Raw genomic sequence first — 16,719 nt, forward strand, 5'->3', positions numbered from 1 at the left:
TAGCAGAGAAGGGATACTGGGCCAGCGGATCTGATCCAGTATGGCAATTCCTAAGGAAACCAGCATACTGAAAGCAATAACCACATCCTGTTGCTCTTCAGTATTGGATGGAGAAAGTGGAGTCCACCAGGAAGACAAGTTTGACTCAAGATCCCATGCTGAGATAGTACAGGAAACCCGCGCACTAAGAGAAAGAGCAAGTCACATAACTGTCATAAGCAGTGTGTGCTTATTAACCGAGGGAAGAATAGGTGCAGAGCAAAGGAACACACTATATACTTCATGCTACAGAAAAGCTTTCCCGTGCCATGTACGCTGCAGAAAAAGTTTCAGAACAGCTCATCCAGGTAGATACAGTCCCCTGTAATGTCCCGGTCAGCGAGACCGCTCGTGATCTGCCGAATAAGTGCTGGCCTCAGGGCAGCTTTAATCTACCCATCCAATTTCTCCAAGAAATTCAAGCATTTTAGAAAAGAAAATGTTTGTAATCTGCTCTCACAGGCCAGCGTGGGTTCATCTCTACTTTCAAAAACCACTTTTGGGGCATGTTTTTGAATAGCTCCCTTCCTTTCCGCCTAAACCTATGAAAATCCAGGATATACAGGGCATCGGTAAACACATCCCCAACAGCAGGTCATTTGGATAATGAGACTGAAATTCACCCCATTGCAGAGGGAGTGAGGAAGTCCCTATATACCAGGTAAGCCCCACTTTATTCCTCAGGACCAAATCCTCCTCCCATTAAAATCAATGGGAAAATTGCCATTGATTTCAATGGGATCAGGATTTGGCCCTTTCCACAGGCTTTAAGTGTTGCATAAGGCCTCTGCACTGGGATGAATTTCCCAGGTGTGTAATGTTCTGTTGTCTTTCCTGGGTATCTGCCTTCCGACTTGGGGAAGACACCACCAAAATGGCCTCTCTGACCCTGGGACTTAAGCTTTTTTTGTGTGTACAGGCTGTACCTACAGCTATCCCAGAAGACCAACTTCAAACACTGAAAACAGTCGTTTCTCACTGACAGCTGGCCCTTCACAGAAAGGTATTGCCATATTAAAAAACTGGTCAATATTATTGCCACAGCCCTGACTAGTGAGGTTGCTCCAGGCAAATGGCTCCTATAAAGACCTGCTATTGAAGACTTCGTTTCATAGCACTTTCTAGAGGGCTTGCTTTAAAAGATTACCTAGGTAGTGGATTGAGTGTAAAACATGCTGTACCTGCAATGTTCTCCTGCTTGGGGCAAATTCCTTTTGTAGGCGTGAGAAGACGGTCTTCTTCATCGGGTGTGACTTGGATCCCGATTTCCACTGGCTCTGACACTTTCCTGAGCTCGGAGCGGGAGGAGGGGGGAGGGCTGCTCTTATCCAGGCTCTTTTCATAGCAGACACCACCAGTGCCATTGCACTGTTTCTTCTTGTGCTCTATAAAAACCAAGATGTCTCCCAGGGGGAAGTTCATCTGACACTGTCCACAGGTTAACAAATCGGGGTCTGTCCCACCTGGGGTGATGCTGATGCCACCCGGCTCCGCTATTGCCAGGCTCTCATCTTCGTCGGCAAGCACCGTTTCCACATGGTCAGCCTCTGCTTTACATGGACAAGAAGAAAGAGGGAAAGGGGGTGGGGAGGAGAGAGAGATTGGTTTGAATGTTCATAGAATCTGAATGATGCACCATGAGGTCAGCCAAAACAGCCTGGTTGCATCTTTCTTTTCTTTTCCATATCTTCCTCCCCTCCCCATAATGATTTCAATATATTTTGCAACCAAGACTGTCTGTGAAACAAAATGATAGGCTGACCTGACGTAGCTTTACTGACAGCTCCTTCTAACTGCTGCCAGCATCGCAATAATATCAGCAAAGAGCCATTTTGCAATGCTCAAGTTTCGTTCTGAAAGGGTTACTTTTTTGTCCCATCTTCTCATTCCTACTGCATCTCCCTGCCATCCAGCACAGGCCCAGTCCAGCAATCCTTATACACTCAAAACTCTCACTTGACTACCATGGGTGTTTGGGTGCTTTGAGGAATGCACGGTTGGGCTCCCTATGGCACACACAAATGGCACTTATCCAAACACATAGACAGCAGCAAGGCTAAGTGGCAGCCAAATAGCACTAGTTACATTAACCTACTCATGTGAGTAAGGTGATATGGCCTGTGGTGACAAGTCAGGGACTTTTCAAAAGCATTTGCAAAGAGAGAGAGAGAGAGAGAAACTCACTTATTTCCATGTAGGAATATTAGCTGGACTTTAAATCTTGTGATCATTATTCTACTACCAAATTTCAGTATGGTTCTACAGGTTACAGAACGTTTTCTTATTAAGTTGATAGAGAATTAAAGTGTGTGGGTTCAAATAATTACTTTAAAACTTTCAGCCTCAGAAAATATTTCTTTATCTGATCACCCAAGTCAGTTTCAAAGGAACATGTAATTTCTATTAGTTTCATAATCAATCACTAAGTATTCTAAGCTAATTAATACATCTAAAATAATTGTAGTTCACAAACCACTTCTAGAGCAAAATGTTTTGTTTTGTTTGTTCTACAGCCGAACTGACAAATCCCACAAACCTTAGTCTTTACTCAGGCAAAAATCTCCACTGACTTTTACCTGAGGGAGTTTTACCTAAGAAAGGAGTATAGGATTTGGCCCAAACAGTACACAGGGAACTAGCAGTATGTAAATCAGCAAGTAGAGAGACAACATTATTGAATCTGGAGTAGGGAATAGTAAGGAAAAAGTTCTACATTAGCATCAGTGCTTTGTTTTTCAGTTTCCTGGAGAAGGGAAGGCATGCAAATCTCTCAAAGCAGTGGGCAAACAGCATGTCATAATATAGAATTGGATCCTCCTCCCTTGAAGTCAACGGGAGTTTTGCTCAGATATATAGCAAGCTGCAGAAAAAGTATACAAAAAGGGATGAAGGAACAGGGGAAATATGCTTTATAACTAGGAAGTTATTGAACATTCTGAGCCACAGAAAAAGTTTAGAGGAGGCTTCTCCCCTGCCTCCACCTTACAAGATAAACTGCTGATTAGTACCTCCACCAGCTGTATCGCAAGTTGCATCAGGATTCACAACCAGCTCAGAGCAGTGGTTCTCAGCCAGGGTGGGGTACATCAACTCATCTAGATATTTCCCTAGTTTTACAACAGGCTACGTAAGAAGTACTAGCGAAGTCGGTACAAACTAAGATTTCATACAGACAATGACTTGTTTATATTGCTCTATATACTATACACTGAAATGTTAGCACAATATTTATATTCCAATTGATTTACTTTACGATTATGGTAAAAATGAGAAAGTAAGCCATTTTTCAGTAATAGTGCGCTGAGACACTTTTGTATTTTTATGATTGATTTTGTAAGCAAGTAGTTTTTTTCATGAGGTGTAACTTGGGGTACACCAGACAAATCAGACTCCTGAAAGGGGTACAGTAGACAGGAAAGGTTGAGAGCCACTGGCTTAGAGTATGCAAAATGAGAACAAATACTGTGCTTCGTATATCTACGGTAGTAAGAGCAGGACTAGCATCCTATGAAACAAAAATGTCTGAGCAAGTCACATCCTATTGACAGAAGATATATATTGTAAGGCTCTGAATTTACTAACTTATAACAAAATAAATCTACAAGGTAACTAAACTCTAGGCATAATACACATTCTGAAAACCATTAATTACTTCCCCCCCTTAATCTAAGTTTAAAAGGAGTTTGAAGACAATGCTACATAATTAATTTACCAATTTATTTTCTGAAAAGATGCTATGCCATAGTGAATATGTAATCATAACCCTGTGCTGAACAAAGATTGCTGGGGAGAGAGTGAATTTCTGTGAACAGCGTGTCAGAATGCAAAAGATAATTATTTAGTGCTTCTGTTCCCATTAATGATCTAACATTGAGCAATATTGTTTATATTGAAGAAAGATTGCACCTTTAATTACCAATTGCATATATATAATTTTAGAGCCAAACGAAAAGGACTGTGAAAAAGATCTTTAAGAAATATGTGTACCATTTCTGGCTAGAATTCTTATAAATGGGAGCAGAGTGTCAAAATATTAAAACACAGACACACTAAAGGGAGATGGGACAAAAACCTGCAAAAGACAAAATAAAAATGAGAGCTGAATTGAATTAAGGAAAAGTGGTAGGGAGGGGGGGAAATGCCTGTTACCAGGTTCATATAACATCCCTGTTCAGCTTTCAGATTAAATATGCCTCTCAAATTACAAAGGTTTAACTCTGGTATATGTAACTGATAAATAAAAACACATATGGATCTCAACTTTATTATCTTTTTGATGTATAGAATTTTTTTCCCCTGCTGTTTCAGAAAATATAGCAAAACTTCTTCATTTGATAAGGGTTCTGACTATGCTTGGGTGGAAAAGACGAAGTATCTTTTAGTTGTTAGCTGCTAAAATTTTTCAAAATTCCTTCTTTTCAATTCAACAATAAATCTGAATATTAGTTACGTCCACATATGTCTGTTCATTTATACTCTATCTCTTTTTCCAAGGATTCTGCACTGGTATTTTTTAAAATAACATCTGGTATTCTTTCGTATTTTGGCAGTCTTCACGTTACAGAAAATCAACTTTTCATTTTCTGGGTGCACTAAACCCTCGTGATCGGTAGTAATTGGGTTCCAAAGTATTCAAAGATTCTCACTCAACTGTATTTCTGATTTTAGTTTAACAAATCGTCCGGAACAAGATTGGTATCGTAGCTATCAATCCAAAGCGATGTAAGACACACACACACAGCTTTCTACGGGGCCTGGAAATGGTCACAAAATAATGTCAGGCAAAACACTGACTATATCTTCAAATGCGTTTTATCCCAATCAATTTGCATATTAATTTTTTACTCAGAAAAGAACAAAAAAAGCTTCCTCTCAACAAAGATAAGCCACTAAAACCCTATATTCAAATAGCATTACAGGACAGATGTAAACTCACAAAGGTAAGGACAGAAAAGGCTACACATCCAGCCTTAACTTATGTGCCAAGCTTGGACAACACCACAAATAAAGTCCTCCACCATTTAAGATCCTTGCAGTTTCAACTGGGCAGTTTAGGCCAGACTCTGAATGAAAACTCTGACTCTGCTTGTGGGTTTAAAATGAGACGCTCCTTCGCATTATTTGAACTTCGCTTTCTGTGGTTTCATTTCTGTTGCTGGGCTGCTGGGTTTCACCATTCGTTTTTTGTTTGTTCTTTTCCCCCTAATTTTTATTTATTTAAAATAGAATGTTAAAAAGGAGGAAAAGCTGAACCACAAAAAAGAGAAAGGAACTAAAAAACGCCTGCTGCCCTCACATGGAAAAGGGCAAAGTGAAAACTAATTGCTTCCAGCCAGGTGGGTTAAGGTGTGCCCAGCCTCTCACCACACCCCGATGCATTCTCCAAGCAACCCGTCAGTAATCGCTCACGGGGAATATTGTGATCCATGGAGCAGAGATGGTGTCCAAAGTGGGAACCCTCCGAAACTGGTGTCATTCAATGGTTTCATGTGCTTAGACAATGTTCATTCACAGCACTGTATTTGTCAGACTCCTAGCGGAATCTCTAAGCACTGTTACTATCTATCGCACCCATCTGCATTAAAAATAAAGTGCTTTTTCATCCAAGACTGCAATGGCTCTATCACAATACCACTGACACGACACTTTTTAGCACGGTGGCACCATTACAGCATTTATACACATGTGTATATTATGCAACACACAATATTAAAATTACTACACTTGCAATGGTTTTCTGACTTTCAGATGCTTCAAGCTCATTCATAATACCAAGAGAGCTTCAGCTACTACACCCAGGGCCTGATCCAAAGGCTCTGGAACTCAATGGAAAGACTTCCCACTGGGCTTTGGATGAGGCCTATAATAGGGAATGTTACATTTATTTCTATATTTTAGTTGTACTTAAGTACTAAAAATACAAAAGAACCCAAAAGCAATAAACTGCCCTTCTTCTTATTTTCCCTCCCTTATCATACAGCATAAAACATAAGATATGTTAATATATTTTATTTTGTTTAAAGAAGTGGGAGAGAAAAAACTGATCACGGAACAAGGTCCTGCATGTCAAATTTCTTCCCCATGAATCGTTTCTACAGCTCAGTTGCAAACCCATAAAAGCAGAGGTTGATAGAAACACGCCACAGCCTTCACTATAGAGGCGCTAGCAGGTACCCCAATTGCCATGGGTACTGTAAGATCGGTTACCATGTAAATCTTCCACAGTCCCAGATGAGCAGAGCACAGATTAACCAGATCTGACTGCGACTTGCCAGCTGCACCCCATCTACAGGGAAATTCTACCTTCAAGGGTATGGCAAACACTCCCTCCTGCCTATGCCCCATGTACGTGGAGTTACCAGCTGCATGATCCATGTGACAGTCATTGCACTGAAACCCAGGCAACTCTACAGTGCTTTGAAACCAAATCCCTACTTTTAATGTTTTACCCGCATCCTGGTAAAAAGGCACAAAGGAAAGACTGGGCCCTCAAAGAAGTGGATTTCAACCTGGGGTCCGCAAACTATGTCAAACAGATCCGAGAAAGGTAGTCATAACCATAAAACAGTGGTTTACCACCTGTGGACCACGGACCCCTGGGGGTCCACAGACTATGCCTAAGATTTCCAAAGGGATCTGCACCTCCATTCAAAATTTTTTAGAGGTCCGCAAATGAAAAAAGGTTGAAAACCACTGCCTTAAGGTGTTACCCACAAACTAGACTTTAGAATGATGTCCCATTGACAACACCTGCATGTCACTCTTATTGTAATATCATTGCACTTATAGAAATAGAGCAGACAACACACACTGGCTAGGTTATCGGAAGCACCCAGTGTCATGATTTTACCTGCTTACAACTAATACTTTGGAAAGCAAAGTCTTCATCTCCTCACCATCCAAAGTCTAGCAATAACCTGCATACAGATTATTTTCATCTTCGCAGCTGTGAATTGCAGTGTTTAGCTATTGTATGATGTCTAAACTGCACTAACATCACCCTCAGCAGCACTGGCTGGTTTTAGCTGCCATCAATATTTAATTTTTCTGATCCACACGATTAAAGATCAATTCTTCATAAAAAGAAAGCTGAGGATGGATTCGTAAAGAGAAAAACAACAGCAACGGGGAATAAAGCTCTACTGACAGAGAGACTCATATTTTTGTATTACTTTTAAGTGAACCTCATGCCTGTGAAAAGTCCATGATGACAGCCCAAGAGATTCAAATTCTCCACTTATCCACAGAACAGCAAAGGCAGCAGCTGTATGAGCTTCCCCAAGCTGCCCGGCCAATATTCCTCAACCTTGACCTGAAGGGACAATCTCTGGGTGTAGAGGACAGTTTAGTCTCTTTGGCCCATTCAGTCTGCTAAGACAGTCACACAAGCATGCCAATTAGTTCCAACTGTGGTAGAGAGGGGCGTTTTTTGCTATGATAGGAACACCTGTCCACTAGGTACTGGACAGAGATCCCTGCTTCACATAGCCCACTGCACAGCCTTCAGATGTTAATGATTTTTGATCACTAGACAGCACAGGGACTAGTATGCGGGGAGGGGAGAAGGGAATAACCCATTTAGATCTAATGCATTAGCAAACAGAACACACAGCTGTGAGTTTCAGGCTCTTCTGCAACACAGTACATCAAACACCTATTTCAGAAGTATCCTGAACCTCTCAGAGCGCAGCTTAACCCTCAGTCCACACCTGAGACAGAACAAACCTCTCTGCCATGGCAGAAAATGTAATAAGGATTGCATTATAAGAAAAATGCAAATGGAAATGAAATAGTAATAACAATGAAAATACCAAACAAAACAAAAGCCAGGCATATCCAAATGCGTACTTGAATCTTGGGCATTTCTCAGATGTAATTTAATCAGAAGCTACACACACAACAGAAAGGGGTGATGTATGCTTTCCTAAATAAACTAGATGCTCTTGAAAAAAAAATATTCACTGCTACTGAGAGCCTAAAATGCATCGGTTCTTTTACAGACCACAAAAGCTGTAAATCTTTACAGATAAAACAGGGATTGTGATGATGTGATGTAAAAGCATTCTTTGTTCCCAAGTGAATAGATTTGTTTTATTTAAAACTAAACACACATACAAAAAAGAAACTGGATACACAAAAGAAAAGAAAAAAAACTGTACTGAGGTACAATCTTTTAACTGTATTGGAAAAGAATCCCTGAATTACAGACACTTAACAAAATATTTAAAAAGCATGGTCGAAATTAGGTATTTTGTTTCCCGTGTGGATTTAAACACACAGCTATATTGTCTTTTAAAATTTCAGTCTCCAAAGGGGTTGTGTTCTGAATGAGGCATAAATCACTGTTACTCGTATACAACTTTCTCGAGCCATTTTTTTGACTTTCATTGAAGCATATTCATTACAACATTCAATGAATTTATGGCTTATGCCAGTGGCTTAGTGGAAGGGGTCATAAAAAAGTTAGGTAAACTAGTGATTTTTTATTCTCCCCCTTAACTTTGGATTCCCTTTTTATAATGTGCTGTCTAGTACTGAGTCTCTGGAAAGTACCCTGGGCACATAACAGCACACACACAAATTATCAGCTGCTTCAGACCAAAAAAAATTGAATTTCTTCCATTGAGGCAACTACACAAAAGACTTGCATATGTCAAAAATACAGAACTCAGTCCCTGTGAATGCCATACCATTAATCAAATCCCCGATCTGGTGTCACTTTTGCCCGTAAAATGATGGTATTCTTCTAACCCCCTCCATTGGCGCGTGCCTGCGATGCGTGAAGTGCGTCCCTCTGCTTTAATTTGTTTTCGAATAGCCTGCTTTAGGCATTTTTTATATATTCCTTGGGGAAAGCTGCTGCTGCTTAGAGCTCTATCAAGGGGATACGGTATAGGCTAGGCAACAGCTTTTTGGGGAGGAAAGCAGTGAGCAAATTTAACTGATGTTTAGAAGCTGTAACTTACTCTGAATACACAACTGCCTTTGAGGGTGCAAAGGAACAGTGCGCAGTGTGCAGCCTGCATAGACACATTTTATGAAAGTAAATAAACATGAAAGAGGAAGGTAATGTGGTAGCAGCAGCTGAATGAATCATACATTTATCAATGCTTCACACAGTTATTGATGTCTTTTTTCCCCCCTCATGACAAAGATATATATAAATCTATCCGCATAGAACAGCGGCACACACTTCGCAAGGCGCTTTTATGGCACCCGTAACTTTACTGTGCAGCATGATTCAGCCCCAAAAGGCAGCTTACTTTTCCTCTAGCCTTCTCTGAGGCTACCCGACTCTTAACCTTGAAAGACCAAATGCTACCGACAATTCTAACTCAATGTGTTGGGCCCGGAGAACCAAAGAGGACTGCTGCGCTGCAGAACAACCACCAAAAGGAGAAACTGTTCAGCGGAAGTGGAGAGCCATTTTGGTTGTAGTAAGTCTCTTCAGCGAGACTTTTTAAAACGTCTTTCAATCTCAGAGGGTTTCTACCCAACTATTATGTATGTGGGGGAAGGGGGGGCAGGGGGGACGTATTATGTCTCTTAGTAAAAATTTACAGTCGTGGAATTGAAGCAAAGCCACAATCAGCAAAGTTTGAGGTTTCTGCAGAAAAGGTTTTCCCAGAGCTGGAGAATGGTAGCATCATCAGTGTTTGAGCCACTGTGCTCTTCATCTTCCAGGTCTGTCAAATGAGCTGGCTGCTGTCATCCAACTTGCTCAATTCAAACATTAAATGAAGTAGAGAAATCATCAGATAAATTGCTGGCCCTCTGTACTCAAGAGTGAAGGCTTTTTCTACAGTTGATGACAGCCCTGATCTTTTGTCTGACCTAATTTATTTCTCTTTCAGGTTAGAATAAAACACTCTTTCCTGTCACGGGATAACCTCCACCCACATATTGTGCCCGAAAATAAGAATAAGTCATTGCTATGTTAACAAAACTATAACTTGATGAATTTCTCGGACTTGGTGAGGTAAACTTTATATCCTAACATCCAATGATCAAAGCTTTCTATGCGTATGCCATTAAATTATATGTTTGGGCAAGAAAGTTTCCCACTGAAGTCTATCAACAATGCACAGGCAAACTAAAACAGTGAATGGTAGAAGCCCTGTATATTAGCCTATCGCTCATTCCCCGGAAAGTTTTAAACGTTGTATATGACTTGTGTTTATTTCTTTAGGGAAAGACGTATTTTTATTTACAGGAACTGCAGCCTGTATGTTAAAAGGACTCAAGGATCAAAAGCAATACAAGCTATCCCCAAAATTTGATACAATCGAGTGGGATTTCAAGCTTTATGACATGTAAGCACATACAATTGTATGAACGTGCATGTGCATTTTTAATGTACACAGTCTTCTTCTCTATCTAATATTCGCTGTATGCTTATACATACGCTGGAAGCAGATAAATAGATGCACAGGTCTTTTTACAATGAATCCATACCTATGGCTATCATCAGCCTGGTCACTATCTGACAAAAACAAACTGAGAATTTAAAGATTATATGTTGATGATAAAAAGCACTGTTAAAAACTTGTTTTAATTAAAGACTTCTAACTGCAGGAATCCGTTAATCAGTCATGATTTGTTTAAAAATAGATTTATCTAACTTGCAATCCCACTCATCGAATACCATATAGATCTTTGCATAAAAATCAATACTTCAACTTTACACTTAAAATATTTTGCAGCAACATAAACTGTCTCAGATACAGCTATTATTTCCCAAGCTATTGTATCCCACCCACCAGTACTAGAGTACTGGATGATTCAAACCATAATCTACTATGATACAGGCTATGAGCTCCCCCTAGTTGTCAACACATGTCACTTAAACCCAGAGGGCACAACTGAGACTTGCAATTCAACTAAAAGCCAGCAAAGTTTATTTTGGAAAGTATTTTATAACAACAAACAATCCACAGCGCAAAGCAATCTAGATAGGAAATGTGAAAGGGAAATAAATGCCTTTTGCAAAGCATTTTTAAACAAAAAGATTACGCTAAAAGCAAACAGTTCTGATAAAAACAACAGAATAGGTGTCAATGGAAGTCAGTCATTGATATCTATAATTTGCACTATTTTACCTAGCACACACTCATCTAAATCATAATTATTGTCAGATATGTCACAAGACATCCTTTTGTTCAACATAGTAAGATACATTTTGCCCTAGACAAGGATTCAAGAAACCATTATTATTAACACAGCCACGTAGGAAAATCTTAGACTTGTTTGCTAAATGTTTAAATAAGCTTGACAAAATATTCTCTGTATTTGTCTACCAACGAAACAACATGAAACACTTTCTAATCTATCGTACAGCTATTTAAATCACTAAGCAAATCAAGCGAAAACTAGGAAGCAATACAGATTCATAATACACAGCCACAACATCTTGGCTTTTTAAAATATGGTATTTTTTAAAGCCAGGAAGGCTATGAAAATGAACTGTTTTTATCTCATGAGTAAAGTATGAATAAATTTAAATAAAACGCATCCCAGAGACTGATAAAGAACATATCTTTTGTATTGTCTTATTTAAAGCTGTCATGTAACATGTCTTTAAAAAACACATTATGCTTTTGTATGCACAGCTATGCGGGTATTAAGAAAAACGCAGCCATCTCCAAAAATCATTTCCTAGCTAATTCTTTAGTAATATCTTACATTCTCAATGTGTGACACTAGGTGAAATTGTTTTCTTTGACAGCAAAAAGCACATTAATTGCAGCAAATCTACATGCATCTTAAGTGGAGTTCTTTGCACTTAGAAGCATTTTGCAAAACTTTTATGTACTAGAAATTTTATTAGTTTTTTCTTTTGCTTAAATTACTTTGACAACATACGAATTGATAGGGTAAATTATTAATATTCTTAGGGAACCTGTTGACCAGTTATGGAAGAAATCTCATTGGGGAACTCTAGTTCTCTATCTGGAATTTTACCCTTTTACTGTGCTTTTCTCCTCCATATTTTCTACTGTTTTATTAATTTTGCTTATTTTGCCTTATTCTGCAAAACTGGTAGAAGCAGGCTTTTCACATAGAGTCTCTTTCACATTTCCTTCAACTCCAAAATATAGTTCAGGTTTTAAAACACATTTCTCAAGTTTAAAAATTGCTAAACTGAAAAATAAGCAGTTAAACCAAAATAATCGTTCTTGATCTGGAGTAGTTCTACAGCATATCATCATCTCTTCTGTATAATACCTTTTTTTCACTTTGTCTATAAATTTAACTAGCTTGGGTACAAGTTTTTTGTCTCCATCACTGGATAAAGGTCCAGACTTTTGTTTTAAATTTCTTTTCTCTTATTTGCATTGCAAGTATATCTATTGCAACACTGTCTGAGGAACCTAGAGAATGGCAAATAGGCCACTCAATTTTGAAGATTATCAATAATAATAATTGTTCCAATTTTGGAATAAACAAATATTTTATATATATTGCAGCCTGCTTATCTGCATTCACTATCTAAATGTTTCTTTGAACACCAACGTGAAACCCAATAAATACCAGTGGAACAGTGTCAGAAAAGCTGCCTCAATGGAAGAAATTCCGTTTTTGTTTTTTTTGTTTGTTTTTTTTGGCCTGTCACAGGACTCCCATCCACCCTGAAAACCATTTCTCCTGACGGATGCCAAAAAGGCAGAGCTAAACATCAAAAATATGCATCTCAGTCAACAATATCAAATTCATTCCGGGTTGTTGTTTTGGTTATTAGCTTAGGCTTTCCCCCTCCCCCCAGCTACTCTCCAAACTCTCCTTTTCACAGGACAGACACTGGCTCTTTAATAATGAATTAAAGCTTCCTGAAAACTGGTAGGACTACTCCTGTCTGGCAAAGCACCCTTCTGAAAGTGTGCAGCTTAGGCTCAGTGTATGTGTGCTAAAATGCCCGCATTTCCTGCTTCCCTCCGCCCCCCCAGTTGATACCTTTATTTTTTTCTGCCACTATTCAATATGCATCCTGATTTCTCCGCCAGCTTCCTCAGGATGGAGAGATAGATAAATACAAGAGGGGAGGGAGGGAAACTGCATGCAGCTTTGCCTTCCATTCCTCGCAGGCTCCCCTCCAAACCCATTGTGCCCGCTGCTTCTTGGAACCCCTATTAATGATTCCCTGTCTCATTATATCCTTTCAAATAAGGCGATATGAAAACAAGATGAAATTGAAGAGCGAACCTACCTGGCTCCCCTCCCTCCCCCCGAAAAATATGTTTCGCCCTTTTAAGCAAATTCAAACGTACGCAACAAACCAGATTATCCACACAGTCCACGGCCCCTTTCAAAACCAAATATCTCCTTGCAAATGAGACAGAAAATAAGTAGTACAAATTGCAATAGGTGATGCAGATGGTTTTAAAAATCAACAATCACCCTCCCCCCACAAAAAAAGAAAATGCAATTTCCAAACCAGATGTTTGGGTGTTTTTAAATGCAAATAACAAAAGGGGGGGGAGGAGAGTCACCTTTTTTATGGGCATGCAAATCTGGTTGCAAATAACAATGAAAAATAACAATGAATTAAAAACACCCGGCCCCAAAAAAGAGTCAAATATCAGATGCATCCTCATTTTGTTGCACCAGGTGCTGGTTGCGGAGGGGGAGGGGGGAAATGGGGGTTAAAAAAAAGAAGTAACCAGATGAGCTAAAAAAAATTAGAAATTGAAATTTCAGAAGGCAAACGCCACCCAAAATATCTAATAAAAAAAGTTCCAATAAATTCTTACAAACAAAAATGTATCAGCTGTAACAAAGGAGAGATCGCAACCACCAAATGCTCCTGGCAGATGGCTTCTATTCTTGGTTTTCAGGGGAGGGGAGACTCTCGTATATATTTATTTATTTATTTATTTATTTATTTAAATTTTTTAAAATATAACATAAATATTCGGATTTGCAGCGTTAGAGACTCAGCCCTTGGCTTGCTCCATGCGCAACACTCCTTTAAAAGCAAGTTCGGGACTTATTTTGTTGTTGCTGTTTGCTTGTTATTTGGCTACATTTTTTTCCCCACCTCAGACGGTGGGATTTCGGAGAGCCATGCAAGGGAAAAGCCTGCCTGCAATCTTCACTGCACCTAGAAGAGGTTTGATTTTTACTGCACTAAAATTGTGCATGGAGAATTAGGGAAATAAACGCTAAAAACGGGGGTGGGAGGGGAAGAGAACGTGCCCAGAGAAGGTGCAATTGCAGCCGCTTCTGTAGCACGCGCGCACACACAGCTACACACACAAACTGCGCTGTCCCCCGGATCTTCGTAGAGATTGTTACACCTTATTATCTTCTCTTTCTTTTACAATGGGAGCTTTTGCAAAGTGCAGCTCTCACTCCTGCCCGGGCTTTTGTGTGGCGGGGGCGGGGGCGGTTCCCAGCGTGGACCTAAAGCTCCTGCTTCATTGTGATTGTGACTATTAATTATTATTATTATTATTATTATTGTTATTTGCTGCAGCTGAATCCTCGTGGGGTAATTCTCCCCACCCTCACCCCCTTGCAAATTGGGTCCTGGCTCTCGCCGGCCCGCTCGCTGCCATGCCTGGGTCGGTGGCCGGTTTCCTCGCGGAGGGGCAGGAGCCCCCTCCCGTGCCTTGGCACCTGGGCAGCTCCTTCCGTACGGGGCATGGGGAGGACAGCCGCCTTCCCAGCTACCTGGAGCCTGACAAGCGTTTCGGGCGGCCGCTGCTCTCCCCTCCGCCTTCGCCTCCCCCAGCCCCCATCCCAAGGGCTGCCCCGGTCGCCAGCCCCCCAGCCGGCGATCTTCCCGCATCGTGCCGGGGACGGTCCCGGCTTCGCCTCCCGGGGCGCGCCGGCCAAGAGGGGCTGCCCGGCGGCAAGCTCCGTGGGGTCCCCCCCCCCCCCCACTCCGTCCTCCCGCCGCTCTCCTTCACTGCCCGCCTTTCCCCCCCTCCCCCCTCCGGCTCCCCTTGCCCGCATTTCCCCCGGCCGGCTGTCACACCGCCGCGTGTGCTCGCCAACTTTCCCCGGCTCTTCCCGCTGCAGCCAGCACGCGCGCTTTGCAAACCAAAACACCGAGACCCCACCGCCAGCTCCTTCCCCGGCCCCTTCTCTGCCCCACGCCGCCTGCCGCCTCCCTCCCGCACCGCCACAGCCTGCAAATTCACGGCAAACTTTGGTTTTCTCGAGTTCCCCCCTCCTCCCATCCACACACACCCTCCCCCCTTTAATTCCCTTCTCCTCTCCTCTCCCCCCCCCCTTCTCTTTCTGGCTCTAAAGTGACTTACTAGACTTGGCTTTTCCTGGACTTTTCCCCCCTTTTGAGCCTTGATTTCTGATCGTTCTTGTTTCAAGTTCAAACTTACGTGTGATAATCTCTCTTTGTGACAAGTGCTGCGGGTTTCCCTGCTTGCGACGGGACATTGCCCTGGCATTTACACTGGCATCGCCCGGAGAGCTGTACTGGGTTGGGGGGGATGTGTGGGGGAGTGGATCTTCCTCCTCTTTTTTTCGTTCACTCTTTCGTCTTCTTCTTTATTGATTTCTTCTTCTTTTTAAAAAATAAAATGGAGACAAGAAAAGCCCTCTTTTTTTTTTGTTGTTCTGGTGCACTGGGTGGGATATCCCCCTGAATTAAAAAAAGATCATCATCAGGAAAAACTCTTTCTTTTTCCTCTCTCTCTCTCTCTCTCTCTCTCTCTCTCACTGTCTTTTCTCCACTGCTTCTGCCACTTGGACTTCCAAATCTCTTCTTGAACTTAGGAGGATTTGCACCAACAGTGACACTTTCTCTCTCTCTCTCTCTCTCTCTCTCTCTCTCTCTCCAGAGTGCTTGGCAAATTGGCAAGTGCACTTCTTCCACCAGGAGGGTAAAAAATCAGGATTTTTTTTTTTAAAGTACAGAATGGGGATTGCCCACACACACAAAAATGCCCCCAAAAATATTTTTTTTCAGAGATTGACCCTTGCTGGGTTTTTTTTAAAGGGGTAGCCAAAACTGTGTCTCCTCTTTCCCAGTTCAAGTGGCTCTGCTTTGCCCAAGTGCTTTTGGATTGCCAATGCCTCTGCACCACTTTGCACTGCTCCCCCTCGCCTGGCACTGGGACTGGAAGGAAGAAAAGCCCCCAGTGCAGCTGGGTTGGTGCTGGCTATTACTGTTATATATTGCAATGTGAAGATGGCGGAGTCCTGGTTCTCTGGGAGCGCTCTGTCTCTCTATGGCTGGGGCTGCCTCTGTACAATGGGATAAAATTCAAGTTCAAGTGCGGACGTGACGTTTAATCCGCACTAGAGACAAAAAGACCCAGAGAGTAGGAGCACTGGGGGCGACTAGCGGTGGCTTTTTAACATTGTACCCTGCAAGAGAACAAGAAACACACACACACGCACAAACTAAAGCACATGCACGGATTGGGAGCAGCTCCGGGCTTTGTGCGTTGCCTCCTTCCCCGGCACGCCGAGTGCCGGCGAAATAATAACGATCAACAATCACCATCGTGACAAACAATAATCATTCACACTGAACTCCCCCCTAGCCTGTTCCAAGTGACCTGTCTGTGCTGAGACCAGCGCCCGGGGGGCTGGGGAGCTGAGGGTCTAGCGGGTGGTGCGCCGCGGCTGGGGACTCACTGTGGGAGTGACTTGGGGATCTCCCTGGGGCAAAGTGCCTGGATTGGACTTAAATCGGCCCGGGGGTTATGGCAG

At 41.8% G+C, this 16,719-nt stretch overlaps 1 protein-coding gene across 10 annotated transcripts in view; it reads right to left on the reverse strand.

Annotated features, from left to right (window-relative positions):
• BCL11B (BCL11 transcription factor B) overlaps positions 1 to 16,257 on the reverse strand; it is a 101,953-nt gene extending 85,696 nt beyond the window's left edge. For 2 of the 10 annotated variants that reach the window (XM_075129863.1, XM_048854194.2), the window contains exons 1-2: positions 15,303 to 16,257; positions 1,221 to 1,589 (exon numbers count right to left, since the gene is read on the reverse strand). In XM_075129863.1, coding sequence (XP_074985964.1) covers positions 1,221 to 1,589; positions 15,303 to 15,438 — 505 coding nt within the window. In that variant the 5' untranslated portion in view covers positions 15,439 to 16,257. Of the gene's footprint in view, positions 1 to 1,220; positions 1,590 to 2,223; positions 2,249 to 12,990; positions 13,012 to 13,787; positions 13,807 to 15,302 lie in introns of those variants that run through there. The other 8 variants (XM_048854200.2, XM_048854196.2, XM_048854199.2 and 5 more) reach the window with 6 other exon arrangements.
• Positions 16,258 to 16,719: the final 462 nt, after the last annotated feature.

Source organism: Caretta caretta, chromosome 6 (genome assembly GCF_965140235.1).
Source record: "Caretta caretta isolate rCarCar2 chromosome 6, rCarCar1.hap1, whole genome shotgun sequence".
NCBI lineage: Eukaryota > Metazoa > Chordata > Testudines > Cheloniidae > Caretta > Caretta caretta.